The 17,514-nt window shown below is 50.7% G+C and overlaps 3 protein-coding genes across 3 annotated transcripts; 2 read left to right on the top strand and 1 right to left on the bottom strand.

Annotated features, from left to right (window-relative positions):
• Positions 1 to 3,666: 3,666 nt before the first annotated feature.
• LOC108863780 (endothelin-converting enzyme 1-like) lies at positions 3,667 to 6,585 on the bottom strand. The gene is made up of 4 exons (XM_018638339.1): positions 5,464 to 6,585; positions 5,049 to 5,165; positions 4,197 to 4,427; positions 3,667 to 4,041 (listed from the first exon to the last, which is right to left on the bottom strand). Exons 1-4 carry the CDS (start codon positions 6,583 to 6,585, stop codon positions 3,667 to 3,669), a joined length of 1,845 nt encoding a protein of 614 aa, XP_018493855.1.
• A 1,557-nt stretch (positions 6,586 to 8,142) lies between these two features.
• Positions 8,143 to 11,575, top strand: LOC100905469 (protein bicaudal D). Its single transcript, XM_003740362.2, has 5 exons — positions 8,143 to 8,516; positions 9,234 to 9,693; positions 9,827 to 10,221; positions 10,324 to 11,333; positions 11,455 to 11,575. The coding sequence occupies exons 1-5, from the start codon at positions 8,322 to 8,324 to the stop codon at positions 11,573 to 11,575; spliced, it is 2,181 nt and encodes a 726-aa protein (XP_003740410.1). The 5' UTR covers positions 8,143 to 8,321.
• A 3,324-nt stretch (positions 11,576 to 14,899) lies between these two features.
• Positions 14,900 to 17,222, top strand: LOC100905323 (uncharacterized; the record flags this gene model as incomplete). Its single annotated transcript, XM_003740361.1, has 1 exon — positions 14,900 to 17,222. A coding segment is annotated over exon 1 (2,323 nt), but the record flags the coding sequence as incomplete, so codon positions are not given.
• Positions 17,223 to 17,514: the final 292 nt, after the last annotated feature.

Below are 17,514 nucleotides of genomic sequence, written 5' to 3'. Positions count from 1 at the left end.
CGATGCTTCCGGAAATCATGCTCATTGCTTCCTTCTCATCACGAATGGATGGTGCGCAGTAGAGCGAGACTTCTACTCGACAGAGTCGCTCCACGGGAGGGGTCGAGCCTGAATATGTTCCGTGTCGAAGTTATCGAGGATGATCGACGAATTGAACGGAGCCCTCGAGCCAGATTTCAAATTCGCTCCGATATCGATTTACGGTCAGAGGTCGGCTACTCAACACGAATCGACGCCAGATCGCAGCAACGGGCAAATTGAAATTCGGGAGGGTTTCATTCACGAGGCGCTTCATTCATCATTGAAACCTCAGATTCCACACAGCTCCTGAATCACGACTTCACGCATCGCCCTTCCGACCTGGGGATGCTCGCAAGAGAGCGTACGCCGAACGGTCCATAATACAGTCCTCGTCACTGCCTGTGGTCAAATATAGCGGAGCTCGCAACGGCTTGTAAGGGAACGATACCCCGATCGGGGAATTCCAGCGAGGTTCGTTTCGAACGTCTCCATCATCAGACTTGAACAGTCGCTTTATAATCCGTTTTCGGGGGGAGCCTAGAACCGAGTTGCCGACAATTCGACTGAGCCTGGATTTCTCAAGGTGTCCGAGTTCGGTGCTCCATAATTTATAAGTTCCTTCTCGTGGATAGTACTCTCGAGCGCGTCGCCGGTAGTCAGAGTCTTTTCAGGTGATACCCGCCTTGATTTATTTCGACAACGACCGCTTCTCACTACTGGCTCCGGGAGCATAAATTGAAGCTTTCAACGAGACAGTCGCCTTCACTAGACAGCAGGGATGGGAGGGGATCGATCCTAACATGACGAGATACAGACTCTGCATTCGACCTCAACACTTTGAAGCTTTCACGCGCTCTAGAGGCATCACATTACGAGATCACGAGACTACTCGAGGAGGACATGAGAGGGTGCCTACTCTCGGTCTATATCCGAATGGATCCTCCGATCCCAAGGTATTCTAAACAAGGTCCCGTGACAATGCGGGGCAGATGATACCTACGCAAAAGGAAGTAGGAAGCGCTGAGCCCGTACGTGATAGAATCTCGGTAAGGACAGAATGAGGGCATTGACTCCGGAGCGAGATGGGTTCTTTTGGAGGATTATCGAATAGAATTCCCACACTTCGAGACGAATACGAAATATCGTCATACGAACAGGGCCGCAGGGAGAAATTCTGGGCCCGGGGGGAAATTCGGACATGCGCCCCTCCCGATCATGTTCTGTGATCTGTCACTAGAAAAGTGATGGAACGAATTCGTCAGAGCAGCAGTTTCCTTTCCATGCATTTTTTTAAGGGGAAGAATTTAGGACGCAGACAAAATTATTTGACTGAAGCCTGAGCTAGGGGCCCCTCCGGAAACCCTGGGCCCGGGATAAGAGGTCACCGATAACCCCCCTCTCGTCGGACCCGCATACGAATGCCTCGGCTAAGGATGAGGACCTGGAGCTTTCCGTCCTGAATGAATGGCTTTGAACATGCATCCGTATTACATATGGCTCCGAGGCTCGACGGGGATTATTGTAATCAATCGGAGAAACGATTCCCTAATGTTATCCGCTCCTGCTGAAGATGACCTCTCCGGTCGATGATTTCCTCTCACGCTCTGATGACTGTTTTCCGAGTTACGAAAGTTCGAAGTAGGTCTGATCTCTCAGGAACTCTAGGGCTCGTATCCCGAACCATGACGGGAGCGGGGAAGGAGAGCTCTGTATTTGCATGGAGGGGACGTGTAACTTACCCTACTGGGTCTGCGTCCGGAGTCCGAACCCCCCCGGATCGCGGGGAATATACAGTAAGCAATCAGTCAAATACCTTCTCGTGCCGCTATACGCACTTGAGACGGGAATGAATATCAATCATGTGCGTCGATTCCCTCTGTCCGGGGTTTACGCGGCTGATTGGCAGCGGCGCCGAACGTGACGCAATAAGCAGAGCGTATAACAACGAGTAGCACGTCGTGGGAAGAAATCATAGCTCACATTGGATTGCATTTCTCGGCGGATCGAGACCAACGTATAGAGTTTCTGTCAGGAGAGCTCCCGGCGAATAATATCAGTCACAATACGGGAACTTCTCCTTGCTCTACCCGAAGCTGGCTATTTACCCGGTAATTCGAGATCCGAGCGGGCTCTCGGTGCAGAGGCTCGTCCGCTCATATATTATTATTATCGTCTATATTCCTGAAGATCAGCTGACAAGAGACATTTCGCTCGGGTCACATGGCCGACTTCTGAGGTAGCAGCCATCTATTGGGATATTTCTTTAGTGGCCCCCATGCGAAATTATCTTGGTGGAACATGGCCCGGAGTCCGCGGAGAGCGTGAAGATCGAAAAGTAAGTAGCGCACCCGCTCAAGACAGGCGCATCGCGCTGTTCGCTCGATCCCGCGTTGCTCTTTAAGGCCCGCGCTGGGGTTGCTCCTCTAGGTACCGAGGAGCGAAAGCCCCCTTTTTCGGATATATGTAGATGCTCCGATAGAAATGTCAGAATAGTCTGGATCCTTCTCGGACCTAGTACCTAGGCCCTAGGACCTAGGGCCTAGGTGATAATCGCAAGCGGAGGTGAAGTGCTACGCCTGTACATGACTCGAGATTTCCGATGATCCCGTGCTGGCTCACAGGTGGCATTCGTCTGTCGGTCCTGGAGCAACCGCTGGTGGAAAGCGGACTGATCTGAGGGAAGATTCGCGGAATTGAGGCAGCTCGCGTTGCGCTTGTCGGTCGCACTCGCTGGAAATCCTCGCTTCCTCCAGACCCTGTGTTCCACCGAATCGGACGGGGGACGATTGAAAGTATTAACCTCGAAGAGTCGGCAGACGTGATTCTCAAACCCAGCGTAAATTTTCGTCAACCTATGAAGCAATCGCTGATGAGGAATCACACCTCGATGAGCGACGCAGTTCGTCCATCCCAGCAGAGAAGGAATCGCTCGTTGCCAAGCAGGCTGATCGCGCGAAGAGCTCTCGGCCGGCGAGCGATTCTCATCTCCCTCATGAGAAATGATCGAGTCCATCGCAGTCATCATCTTCGGCTGTGAAAATAATTCGCTGGAAGTATACGTCCGTGGGCTCCGTCATGTCAGATGGAGCGCACAGAACAATTTTACCGTAGGACTGCAACATGCATTCCGAAGAAGCTCGGGAAGGAGACGCCCCGCGAATCCGATCCTCCAGATTATGGGATCATATTCTAAGATAGTTTGGGAATGCCGTAGAACCGTCCCATCGCTTCAGTATCCATACCATGCTAATCGTGCGCGGCTCATTACGAAATGGAAAACTATTGTGCCGTCCTTTTGCTCAGGCCTCCGTCCTATTCCCACAAGATATTGGAAATCTCGAAAGTCGTCCATGATTAGGCTCTCTCCGAATCCGTCGATACATTGCTGGGCTGCGATGTGCACGGGCTTCGATTTTGCACTATTTTATGATAGATTTTGCATTACAGTATGATAGAATTCTTGATGATCCCGTCGCGGTCATCATCCTCGCATTGGGTGAAGAGCTCACCCTGGTCTTGGGCGTCTTCTCGGCTCGCAGAATCGCGAGAATTAGGGAACAGGATCTAGGATCCCCTGCTAATTGCAAGACCTCCGCGGGCAAATCTCGCTTTATTGAATCGATGATGATTCCGGCTTACAGAGCGTCATACATTGCAAGGTTCCTTCGCAACCATTGGATCCGAGGGCTTGCAATTGAAAGCCTCGGCGAAGTCTTCCATGTTGGAAAGACCCAAGTTGATGCGATAATGTGCTGGTGCATGTTTGTCCCACCGCGGTATGGCGGTATCCGTGGATGCCTTGCAGAAAATCATGGCCGAGTTCACAAAAAATAGTTGCTTGCGGCTCAAGCCGTGGATGTCTGGCATAGCGGGCTCGTCTGGGAACAATTTTTCGAACACTTTGTAGGCCAGTAGAGAGAGCTTGAAGCCGAAATTATCGGCCAAGGCCTCCGCCGCGAAGAGGTACCCCGATACTGCTCCCGGAACTTTGAATTGAGTGCCGAAGCATTTCCGAGCTGCCTGGAAGAGAAATACGGTGACCAGATCGAATAGTCAAAATATGAGAGACTCGTCCATTGTCTCCTCCATGACGGCTCAACAGCGGGCCAATAAGCCCACTCTGGACACAGCACTAATGGGACCGATCGCGAACGAATTCGATCTGAGCTTCTCACTCGATATCCGGCATTCTTGTAAACTTCCAGCTTGTCGTCTCCCTCCACTTCACTTGTCGGTAGATGAGCGATGTACTTGTCTATCGCGTGACCGATCTCATGGCCCACGACCAATCCGAGAGAAGCTAGGTTCATCCAATGTGGGAGAGATTCGACGTAGTGCGGATAGCTCAGAAGGCTCCCAGGCAGATAGACATCATCGTAGTAGGTCAGATACAGAATCTCGGAAATCTGGAGAAAGATGGCATATCACTACCCGATATCATACCCTAGGTATCATGAATATAAAGATATTATTATAAACGATTCAACAAACAGCCAGAAAGCCGGCAATGCCCGCTAACACGAAAAAAGATATCAGGCAGAATCTGCATCATGGAGACGGATTCTCCGAGGACTCTCTAATTTGCGGGTCCGAAATGGGTAATCCCGACTCGCGGCGGATCCCGGTTCTGGCATTGCCACGGTCATTCCGGCGAATTCGGGTTCGGCTACTCACAGCCTCCAGGTGCTCTGGCGATGAAAGGGATAGCCGACTCGAGATAGCTTCCTCGACTGCTTCGCCCATCTCAACTGAATTAGGTTTAGCAGGAAATCTGTCCTTGAGATCCGAGCTCTATGCTCAAGCATTTCATATCTGTCGAATGTAGAGGGGTAGGCCGTTCGGTCCCGCAGTATCATTAGGTTCTGTAGCACGAATTTCAGAGCTTTGGTCCGTCCCTCGAAAAGTTTCTCCAGTTTCTGGAAGGGCGTGACATGTTCCCTTGTCGAATGTAGACTCGTCGTCCTACGGATGTGGATTCATCTCGAATGTCGTCTAGGATCAGAATGCTTATTTGCCATTTCCGATACCTTTTGCATGATGACTTTGAGCATACTGAAGAAGAATCTGACGTTCTTCGCCGTATATGCTGTCTGCGTGAGTCTTGACAGAATCGCAATTGCGCTCCACTTGACTTCTTCATACGTCTGTGCGAGTCAGAGGGAAGAATATCTCATATCATCGTAGGTGGTATAACCTCCTCCCAACGAGCCGCGTGAGACCGAATTTTCGCTCTGACGTACGATTTTTCTTCCGACGTTTGACTCGGTCACCGGTAGACCTAATCGTCGAAAAACTTCGCTACAACGATCATTCGTTTTAGAGGACCGTCACTGATGACGCAAGCGTGCTCGTTGCGACGAGATCATACCGTAGCTCCATAGGCCGTTGGCATATACCAAGGAAATTATGATCTCTCACACAAACGCCTAATCTCGAGCTTACCGCCTTAGTGCATCGATGATCGACGTCGATATCTTCTTTAGCACACTTGCCGTATGCGCAGATGTTCCGGTATGCGCTATCACTGATAGCTTTCCCGAAATCAGAAATCAGAAGAGCCACTGCAGCAAAATCCTTGAAAATTTGCATCGTTTCGAAATCGCTCGAGATCTTCGCAATACCATCGAAAAATTCCTGATCGAAATTGAGCTCGTGCGTTTCCTCGTTGATTTTCGCCAAATTCACGACATGAATGTTGAAAAACTTGAACCAAGGGAACCTCGTCAGTTTTTTCCATTCGGCGAAGGTTCTCCGCTGACGCCTATTGCGCACAAGGAACAAGTGTTTGGTTGCGTTTTCCACGGCGAAGTGATTCCTGCCGTATCTGAGAAGCCGGGACCGCTCAATCGATAGTCCAGCCGCAGAGAACACTGAAGAGAGTTCATTCAATATCTTGGGATCGTTCGACGTATCTTTGGCGGACTCTAATAAGATAGGTTTCCAGTAGTCCGAAAAATTCCCCGTCACCCGCATCGAGGGATCAAAGAGCCTCGGAGTATAACTCCGCCCCATTCTGAAGGAGTCCGATGCGATGTCTACCGAGAATAGCAAGTCGATGTCGTATTTTAGAGCTAGGTCGAAGAGCACGGAGAACCCGGTTACGTTCGGATTGGGCATCTCGTCGAAATACTCGAGTCTCACCGAATGAAAGAATCGCCGTAGAGTACTCTCCGCTGAGATCTTTGGTCCCGAGCTGTGAGCATGAATGCAGCTCGAGAAGAAAGCGACTGCTTGATTTTCAGAATCTCGGAGCATTGATATCGGTTTCTGCGACATTTTTTTTAAGGCTTTCCCAAGAATGATCATGTTGGCCTCGACCACCCGAATGATTGTGCCAGTCGGGCCGAACTTGCCTCCGAGGAAATTCGGATCTTTCTTCAGCCAGCCCAGGCAAACATACGAATAAAAGTCGTCGCATGGGTTCAGGGAGGTGTTGATCGATGCTTGGAACGCATCGGCAACAGCATTGCAAACTCCGGTGGTGCAGATTCTCGCTTCAGCTGAGGTGAGCACGTTGAGTATGGCGAGTACGATGCCTATGGCAAATCCGAGTTTCTTGATCATGTCTGGTGCTTAACCATAAACGAGGCAGTAGAGCGGGACAAGCTGCGCGCAGAGGCACACGCATTGGCGAGGAAAAGAGTCGACACACGCGAAGGGAACGACGAAGTTCGTCATTGCGAAACCCGCGCCGAAAATGAGATTTGAAGCCGGATCTCTGTAACGCTCTCCCCTACTGTCAGAACCGAAGACCCTCGTCTTCGCTCCATGATCAGATCGAGTGTACCGAACGTTCTGATACTAGCCAGGAAGCATGCTTCAAAATCTGGGGGGATACGTTCGTACGCGATCGCGATCCTCTATCCACACCGTCGAGCCCAGACAAATAGAGAAGTCGCGCTTCGCAAGCATATCTTCTTCTTTCAAACAGTCTTTCGTGAATCCCGGTTACTACATTGCCCGAGCCCTCTTGACACCATCGGCCTATTGGCCCGGAAACTCAATGCCCCATTGCGAGCCGGGGGCATTGAGCCTCTGCGGCGGGGGTCACCGATGAGGCGGCTATATTTCCTTGCGCCATAATTAAGCGCCAGCTGGGGATTCTGACAGCCAATCAGAAAGAGGAGAGTCTTTCATGCATAAATGGGGCGGACCCTCGCAATCAGGTGGATAGATACATATTTCAGTTTGCGTGGCCCCTATTCTTTGACCCTGAATCCGAGGATCTGAGAGACTCCCACATTCGGAAGAAGTTACACGTGTTGATAAGATAGCGTGTATAATGCATAGAAGCTCTTCGGAAAAAGATTGGACGTGGGGAAGCAAGGATTCCAGGAGGGCTCACCCTCTGCGACGAGGTCATTATGTGGGCAGTGCTGCGAGACATTCATCGGGGGCATCCAATTTCGCACTGTCACCTTTGTCGACCTCGGGCTTCACATCTATGATCAGTTTCCTGACCGATGCAACGGTGGGCTCTTGCTGACCCGCTGCTTCAGCTTCCCTGAACTTGGCCCTCACTTTAGCTCGACCGGCTTCACTCAACTTGCAGCTCTTGAGGCAACTTCCAGCCTTGTTGCTCAGAGATTCTGCGGACGGGATAATACAGGGTGCGACTACAAGAAGCGCGACGTAGAGCTTCTCAACTGCCTCTGAAATGTGGATGGGACAAAAATAATTACTGGCAGCACACGAACACACCCGCTTCTGACAGGGATCTGCAGATCAGCCGGCTGGGGGATCCGCGTCGGATACGCTCGACCGATGCTAAATTCCTCCACTGCCTTACGGTCGCTGCACATAAACGAAAAGAATCTGATACACACCGGGCCCCGAAATTTTCCAGATTCCGTCGTGTGAGCTCGACGGTGATTTTTGCGGAGGAAAATTTCGCCCTCAATTCCTATTCGAGCGCTCCAGGAGGTAGCGGGCGCATGAATCGGATTCAGCCCTCCCATCCCCTGAATCCCTGTAGACCCGACCGTCTGGAATCTTCGCCTATCTCCGGATTCGATGATAAGTCCGCGGCACTGCGCGACCAAACGAGCGCCCCACCATACATGGGCCGGCAATGCGTTCATTTTGTTTAGACCGTTCACGAGCCGGGAGGAGAAAGGGAGAATATCCCCGGTTGCTCTGGTGGCAGGTGTAGCCGTGGGGAACTTAGCGGTGCTATGGATAAGAGGCCCCTCAGACCTTCGAAATCCTAAAAGTGACGACATCTCGAAGAGGACGTGACGGCATGGTCGGAGACAGCTGATTAGCCAAGTTCTGGAACGATAAGGACTGATTGACACAGCATGGATGTGTCAGAGTTGCTCCGGCAAGAGGTCGATCGTCTCTCACGAGAACTAGACGAAGCAAATAATGAAAAAGTACAAAGTGCAAAGTACGGCTTGGTGCTTCTCGAAGAGAAAGCAGCACTAACCCGACGGTGCGATGAACTCGAGAAGCACTATGACAGCGCGAGGAGTGAGCTAGAAATTCTCAGAGAGGTGAGTTGTCCAACACGGGTGTGGTGCTCCTCACGGTGTGGTTCCATTTCGACAGCGAGTCCAACGGAGCGAGGACGGGGGTCGGTGCCTATCTCGGAAAGCTTGTTGTGGAGGATTTCGTCCATGTCGATGAAGTAGAAGCATCGCCTTCATTCTATAGTCAAGCGGAACGATCATTCCCTAGGATTCGTGGCAGAGGAAGATGTAATTACCGAGCCTCGTTGCATCCCTCCATTCGATTCAGCCACTTGTTGACTCTAGCATGACTGAAAATTTTGGCATTATCTGCTTCTTCTTCGACTTCTGGTTATCAAGCGATAAATGTCTGCACCAGCGGATTTTCTCGAGGGAAAGCGAAGAGCTCACCCAGGCACGAGCAGGCAACCGAGGTTCGGGAGTCCTTACGAATTTCGAGACGATCGGAATGCTCAAGTTCCATGACCTCCTCCGTCAATCGACCAAGCGTCCCATGCCTGTCGACGACAGAGCGATACTCTTGTTTTTTCGCGAATTGGTGGCCGTCTCCATGTGGATATATATATAGCCCTCAAAACATGGAGATGCATCGCGTTGATTGGCGAACTTCCTCCCGCAATTGGGCACGGAACTGGGAGCCGCCGGGCCCCAAGGGACTGCTCCAGCCCATTGCCAACGTCCCCCGACTCCTTGAAATCCGCTCTAGAAATGACGTGCGGATCATTTTTCATTCTTTCACAGGCCCTCAAGAAAGTTGAGACCTCACAGAAGCTGTCGGCGACGACCGGCATCGAACAAGAGGATTCTCTCCTGGAAGAAGCTGCCCAGAAGGAGGCCTCACTGACTTTGAGCCTCCAAGATGTGGAAAAGGAGCTCAAGTCAGTCAGGCAGGAGTTGGGCAGGGTCACGGCGGAGAGAGACCGCATGATAGCCGACGCTGCAGATCTGAAAGAGTCGCATTCTAAGAGTGACTGGGAACGGAAAAACCTGCGCACTGAGCTCAAAGATGTCAAATTGCGCGAGCAAAGACTGCTCTGCGACAACAACGAGCTCGAGGAAGAGAACATCGGTCTTCAGAAGCAGATTTCCACACTAAGGCAGAGTCAAGTCGAATTCGAAGCGGTCAAGCACGAAGCCAGACGGCTCGCCGAAGAGGTCGAGGCTGTCAAAGGCCAGGCGGAGGACATGTTCCGTCTCAAAGGCGAGTTACTTTCACAGACTTTCTCCAGGTCCGTATCAGGAAGCTCAAGAGGTCTCTCCTGATTCCTTCCACTGCCCCTCCACAATTCTTTCCGCTTCCTGCCCCATTGAGCTGATTTGGTTTCCCTCCGCAGATCTTTTCCAGAAGCAGCTGGCCGAAGCTCTGGATTCGCTCCAGAAAGAGCGAGAGCAGAAATATCTCTACAAGAAAGAGTTGGACCAAAGAGATCAGGCGGCCGCTCTTTCCGGCAACATCGCTGGTCTCCGCCTCGAACTGGGCGAAGCTTCTGCCGACGACAAAATCCGACCATCGACCGTAGGTGATCTCTTCAGTGAACTTCACCTCACAGAGAGAAGGAAACTGGAGAAACAATTGGAAACGATCGAACTCGAGAAGGATTCACTGGCCAAAACGCTCGAGGATGCCAAGCAAGAACTCGAGCTTTGCCGTACAGAGCTCGAAGATAGAGGCAGGAAACTGCTCCTATTCGGTGAGCGGGTCACCGCCATCATAATGCAGGCCGAAAACGTGAGTATCGTTAGCTTTCGAATTATTACTATCTCCACGGATCATCATAGCGCGAGTAGCTAGAGCTCTGCAAACGCTTACGTTTCCTTCCTAATTTCCCAGGAAGCAAACTCAAAGATGGAGAGCGCAGCTGCGCTCCTGACGAATTTGAAACTGGTCCAAGGGGACCTATCGAGTCTGGACAAGGTCGACGGGCTAGACATGAGCGAGAACGTTGTCCTGAAAAACCAAGTCGCTAATTACATGAACAAGATATCGACGTATGAACAACAGATCAACGATCTGAGCGAAGATCTGAAAATCGTGAGCAACATCGGTGACTGGATCAACGGCAGCACCCTGAAGGCGCTCGAAGAAATCTACGCGGTCCAAGACGACATTGCGCAGCTATACCACCACATGTGCACATTGAACGGCCAGACCCCGAATCGCGTGGTGCTGGACCACGCGAGAGGCGATCAGAAAGAAACGTCGAAGAGTCCTGTTGAATCACTGTCCGACAATTTCCGGACTGCCGATTTCCGCCAGCTTCCTTTCAAGAAGGTCGACCCCGACGCTGTCAAAACCCAAGTGGAAACTCTTCGAGACCAAGTAAAGTTCCTCAAAGAAGCTGTCGAGATGGCTGTCGGAAATCCACACACAATCACGGACACCGGTGCCGCCGACTCCGTGGCCACCGCGACCGAGGAAGGCGATCCTCAAAAACAGATCATCAAACTCAGGTCGCTCGTATCAACCAAGCGTGAACAAATCGCTACACTCCGAGCGGTGCTCAAGGCCAATAAGCAAACGGCCGAAGTCGCTCTCGCAAATCTTAAGGCGAAATACGAAACGGAGAAGTCGATTGTTTCCGAAACGATGCAGAAGTTGCGGCATGAACTCAAGATTTTGAAGGAAGATGCGGCGACTTTCGCATCGTTGAGAGCGATGTTCGCGGCTCGATGCGAGGAATACGTCGCGCAACTGGATGAAATGCAGAACCAGTTCAGAGCGGCAGAAGAGGAGAAGAAGACCTTGAACTCACTTCTGAGGTTGGCCATCCAGCAGAAATTGGCGCTGACGCAGAAATTGGAGGAGGCCGAGATGGACCGCGAGAGGAATCATCTCCGGAGGTGCGTAATCGATGAAACCCCCCATTCCATTAATTATTATCGGTACCAAAATCCCCGAGGAGAGCTGTCTCGAATCCAGATGCCATAATTCTAGATTCATCGTCTTCCGTTGACTTTTCAGATCGGGGTCCACGACCGCATCGCCCCGAGTTGCTCGGAGCACGCCGAGAGGAAGTCCCCACCACTCGTCTCTACCATTCTTCAATAACCAACGCCAACCGAGACCCTCGGGGGATTATTGAACGGAGCCCGGCCTGATATCTAGGACTCCATTCGATCCAAATTTCGGAATCACGGAATTTCTGGGAGGTCAGCGGGGAAACTGGGCGGCGGAAGAACTCGAGACAGACCGATCTTCTCCCCAAATCGAACAGTCCCTCACGCAGAATGCGGTATCGGGACCCGCCCCCCCCGAGTTCTCCAACGCGTTGTGCAAGGGTCCGAACCCGATAATGAGCATCAGACACGAAATATTCTTGGTCCTGCAGCACTCGGTGAGACCGACTGCTGCTCGGCTCGCACACTCATAGGTATACGCCGCACGCGTTTACGGAATCTCTTCCCCTTATGCGACCGGATCAAGCGGTCTTGGAGGCCTGAGGAAATCGTCTCACATGTGTGAGCCTTCGTGAGCTGAAGTCGATCCTCCGATCGGAATCAATCGGCTGTGATGTAGTCGTTCTTCTGCTTATTCGTTGTTCTATGCCCTTTTGGATAACTTTTTGAACGATCACTCGGGCTGTTTCCTCGATGTTAAATCGTGTTCACTCCAGTATTGGCCAACAGATGCGTTTGATGCATCATGTAGTCAACGATTCATGAGGCTGTCCATATTTGTACTTATCTACTAACTTATTCTATGCCGAACATTATTTCGGAGCCAATGCTGGTCTGTGTCTCCTAAGCTAGAACTAAGTGGCGGGATCGATAGCTTCTTGCAAGAGTAACCCCTTTAAGTATACAGTAAAAGCTCGTTACTACGAACACGAAGGGACCGGCGACACTGGTTCGTTGTACCGAGTTTCCGCTGTAACGAATTCCGCTCAACACTTTCCCTATGGCGGGCTGGCCAAAGGAGGAGAAATTCCTTGTTCGTTGTACCGAGAAATCCGTTGTAATGGGGGTCCTTATAACGAGCTTTTACTGTAGATATAGAGCCGCAAGTTATGGAAGGGAAATAAGGAAGGTGATAAACAAGTTCCACCGTCGGAATAAATGACGCGAGATGATAAAAGGTGACGGCTGTTTTCCTTCTCAGAATTACTCTTTCTCTCGTGACCATAGCCATGAAAATCTATCCAGATCATGATCTGGACTCGCAGAGCCCTCCTCCCCGATCCTTCGGATATGATCCTGATATAATGGACAAGAAAATTGAGAGCACGAATGGAATGACCGCTCTCTGCGATCAATGGGCACCGGGGGTCGAGAGAGCCAAGGCGAAAGTGTCGGCTGAGCGCGCGTCGAATTTCCTGTACGACATCAAGAAGAAACATGGCTCAGACTTCCCGTCACTGCTTCCGAGAAATGGCTCACAGGAAAAAGGCCGGCTGTCGTGCACGCCATCTTGGAAGAATTCAGGGGAGCCGTCTCCCAGAAAACTCTGGACTACAGCTGGGTAGGCAGCGTTCCTGTATTCATAAAATTCAAAATCAGAGACGCCATGAATGTTGTCGCGAACAGGGAGGATGAGAGCACAGTAAATCTCCATGTCTCGTAAAAATGAACTGTTCAAACTCCTGTAGTCGGCCACACGGACGTAGCCTTCACATGCAAAGTGTCGATGGTCCCGTAGGGACAGATTTTCGATTAGGAAATGAGGTAGATCATCTTGCACTGGTTGAAGTCCGAAACGGAGATTTGCATCTGAACAATCACGGCGGGTCAGACGAAGATAACGGATGAATGACCGAACACTATGGTCTAATTTCAGAAGTATGTAATAGATGCGGGGGCTGACCGTGACCATGGTGAGATCAGTAGTTGGTCTGAACTCTGAACCAATCACAGGGTTAACGTCGTTCTTCGAAGAACGCGAATATGTATTTTGCATAGAGGTTTTTGTTTGAAGGGAACCCGAAACCGTATTGAGACTCGAGCAAATTGAAGGAGCCCCGAGCAAATGAAACTGTCATTTCTATTCATTTGCGTATGCGACAGGTCCAGAATCGCTTATTCCTATGGAACCATGCTTTTCCCATAAAAGGGAGGTTGCAACCCTAGTCCGTATCGAGATCTTGCTGTTCATCGTTCCTGACGACGAAGCGTGAGCAAGAACCGAGAACAATGGCGAACAATGATTCTACACCCGGCGTTGAGACGTTTGAGCTCGCTTGCGAACTCCGGCACATTGTGTTACGGTTCTGAGGAAAGAATGGGATACGACTCAGAGCAGCTCAGATCCGTGAAGTCCTGAGAGCTCACCCCGAAGTATCTGCCGGCTTGAAAGTCAAGGCTCATGTTGATGCACGTATTCCCGATTACCGTTTCAAATTGAGTCTCGTCGAAAAATCAAGAAAGAGAGGGAGGAATCTGTACTTGTTGACTGTAGACCTGGATAAAGTAAGAGGTAGGGTGAGCCAAGACTTCGAGTCTGTTACGAGTATAGTGCGCATGACCCACATCGTTTTTGGGGGCACTATATAAGGAGCTGCCATCCCCCTATATCCCCCTATATAATAAAATCGCAAGGTCTGTCTGACTTCGAACCAATTTGTGGCGCTTTCCTCCTCCGGACTGACTCCAAACTTTCGCGAGCGATGCGACTTTTCGTCAGGGAGGTAAAGATGTACTTTTCAAATGGAATCGCCACGTGAATTACGTGAATTTCACGTATTCTCCCAGTAATCGTTATTCTTCCAGTAATCGTTATTCTTCAAAATATGTGAATGCTTCACTATGATGTCTACACTCATTTCGAGGAAACTTCCGCTGCAGGAAACTTCGTCCTGCCACAAAAAATTTGTGAATTTGAGATTTGATTCGTGTCTCATCGACAATGAATCGAGCATGAAAAATCTTCGAATGGTCGGACACCAAACTCATCGGTCACCCACCAATATCCGTTCCGTCTCTTTGAGCGCCGGAGCCGTAGCAGCTTCTCCTATTGGGTCTGCCATCAAAGATTCCTCATGCCGAAAGTGAGCAGGAGGCGTCGAATCTGTCAACGAAGCCGAAGGCGTCAACCAACTCCGGGACCGGCTTTGGAGATCGGAGATTCAAGTATAAGCGATCAGGAAACGCCCCCAGAGCCCGATGTGCGAACTCAGCTTACGCGGCGGAATCGGTCCAGCGTGTTTGAAGCAAGAGTTCGGCATGCAGTTGATGCTCAGCGGGCTTCAATGGAAATCCTTGCTGATCGTGCTGATAATGTTGCACATCATCGTAGAAATGATTCGGTTTCAACAGTGACGCGGCGAAGTCGGAGAACGCTCGGTATAGCTCGAGAGAAACAACATAGGCCTTCCGCCTCTCATCATCTCGGTAGTATGGACGATATCTGTAGCGGGTGCGGGGCCGAACACTTTCCATCCGAAAAAACTACGACCGGACAAAATGCTTATACAATGTGCTGTGCGTCGAACAAAGTCCGATTGACTCGGTTCCGAAATTTTCCAACGGTACTACGATCACTCTACCTTGGTCAAGATAACGATTCCAAGCATTTCCGACAGTACATTAGAAACTACAACAACTCATTGGCGATGGCTTCGATGACGGCTAAGATCGAGACGCCTCGCGGTTACGGTCCGTATTGTCTCCGCGTTCATGGCCAAGTCTACCATTCGTTTGGAGGTCTCTATCCCCGCGAAGCTGAAGCGCCCAAGTGTGCTCAAGTCTTAATTATGGACACTGAAGTGGCAGCCCACGAACTTGCGGGTCGACAAGTCAACACGGGCTGCCGAGAGACAATCTTTCGTCTTCTACATGAACTCTTGAGGAGCACAAATCCATATGCTCAAGCATTCAGGCTAATGGCCGATGTCGTTCGCGATGAAACGCACGAAGCAGAGCTCCAGGGTCGTCATACGAGATCGGTTAGAATGGTGTTCGAACACAGGACGGTCGACGATCAACGTCGCTACAATGCTGCGACAGCCAATGAAGTCTCCGTCGTCTACGTGGGAGACGAAGACAATATTCCAGGAGAGTGTCGTTTAGTAGTGTATGAAAAGACCGGCAGTCTTCGTAGTATTCCTCATCTCGATGAGCGTTGTGATCCTCTCGCGTATCCGCTTTTGTTTCCAACTGGGGAAGGTGGTTGGCATCCCGGGATGCAGCGAGAAACATCGAATATGGATCTACATTCAGATGGCGTTCCGACCGCGAGATCTCGAATCACCCAAAAAGACTTCTACTCATTCCTGCTGTTAAGTCGGACCTCTGTCTTCAATCCTTTGCATCACGCGGGCAAACTCCTGCAGCAATACATCGTTGACAGTTGGATTAAGATCGAGATGAATCGCCTGAACTATATCCGCCTCAATCAACGCCAACTAAGGCTTGACACCGTTCGCGGTTTGCAGGACTTCATGCTCGGTGATACCGATAGTGATGGACCACCGGGCCGGAGGATCATTTTAGCGGCTTCCTTTACTGGAGGACCCCGATACATGGTAGCGCAGTACCAAGATGCCATGAGTATCGTGTCGAAATACGGAAAACCCGATCTGTTCCTTACCTTCACTTGCAACCCGACCTGGCCAGAAATCGTCGACAACCTCGCACCCGGTCAAGTAGCCTCTGATCGACCGGATTTAATAGCGCGGGTCTTCCAGCTCAAAGTCAAAGCATTTTGCAATGAAGTCATCAAGAACCAAGTATTAGGCGAGGTCGCCGCATACATTTATGTGATCGAGTTCCAGAAGCGGGGCTTACCCCACATGCACATGTTGCTGACCCTCACCGCTGATTCAAAACTCAGAACCCCTGCAGAAGTTTATAGCTTGATCAGCGCAGAGATCCCCGATCCATCCAACGAAGCCGCGTTATACGAAATCATTTCCAAGTGTATGATCCACGGTCCGTGTGGGAAGCTGAATCCTTCTTCGCCATGTATGGTTGACGGGAAATGCTCGAAACGCTTCCCCAAAGCTTTCAATAACGACACATCGCTCTCTACAGAAGGTTATCCAGAGTACAGACGCCGTGAGGATGGCCGTTCGATATGGCGCAACAAACATCGAGTAGATAACCGCTCAGTCGTTCCTTATTGCCCTTATTTATCGTTAATGTTTGGAGCACATATCAACGTCGAGGTATGTGCTCTTCTCCACGCCATCAAATATCTCTTCAAGTACCTCTATAAGGGACCGGATCGCGCAAGACTCCGGTTGCATCAAGGAGAACCATCTGAGGACGAAGCCTTAGATGAGATCACCGATTACTGGGATGCACGGTACGTTTGCGCCCCAGAGGCAGCTCATCGAATCTTCGGCTTCGCCCTGAGCGATCGCAGTGATGCCGTCACTAGATTGCAAGTTCATCTGCCGGGGTTCGAGACTGTGCGCTTCGAAGCAGGGACCGAAGAATCCGCATTGACGGCAGCGAGGTACCGTTTCTCCACTTTGACGGCTTTCTTCGATAAGAACGCCCGGTGTCAGAATTTGGAAAACGAGCAAGGATCATTCCCTTCAGATATGATAGATAGCCGTAAGCTTCGCTACAATGAAATGCCGGAGAAGTTTATCTTCAAGAATGAGATGTGGCAAGATCGGAAACGCAATACAACAAAAACAATTGGGCGGATGTACTTCGTCAGCCCTCATGATCATGAGCGGTTCGCCTTGCGACTCCTGCTCCTCTATGGAAAGGGCTTCACGTCCTACCAAGATGTTCGAACCGTCAATGGTGTCGAGTATCCGTCCTTCGTCGAGGCAGCTAGGGCGAGTGAGTACGTGAGGGACGATTCATATTTTTCCGCTTCTATGCAAGAAGCTGCTGCTCTACGAATGCCGAGTCAACTGCGAAGTTTTTTCGTCGCTCTGCTCACCTTCGCAGACTTGATGCCACCCTATACAGTTGAGCTGTGGCATGAGTTCAAAGAATACCTCATGGAGGACTTTCTTAATGCTGGCATGACAGCAGTCGCTGCTGAATCCAGAGCGTTCCATGATATAGCACGTCGGCTCGAGGACCTCGGCAGAGATATTCGAATGATAGTACCGCTTGATATTCCTGA

Source organism: Galendromus occidentalis, unplaced genomic scaffold (assembly GCF_000255335.2).
Source record: "Galendromus occidentalis unplaced genomic scaffold, Mocc_1.1 scf7180000076932, whole genome shotgun sequence".
NCBI classification, from domain to species: Eukaryota; Metazoa; Arthropoda; class Arachnida; order Mesostigmata; family Phytoseiidae; genus Galendromus; species Galendromus occidentalis.
This window is presented reverse-complemented; position numbering and strand designations above follow the sequence as displayed.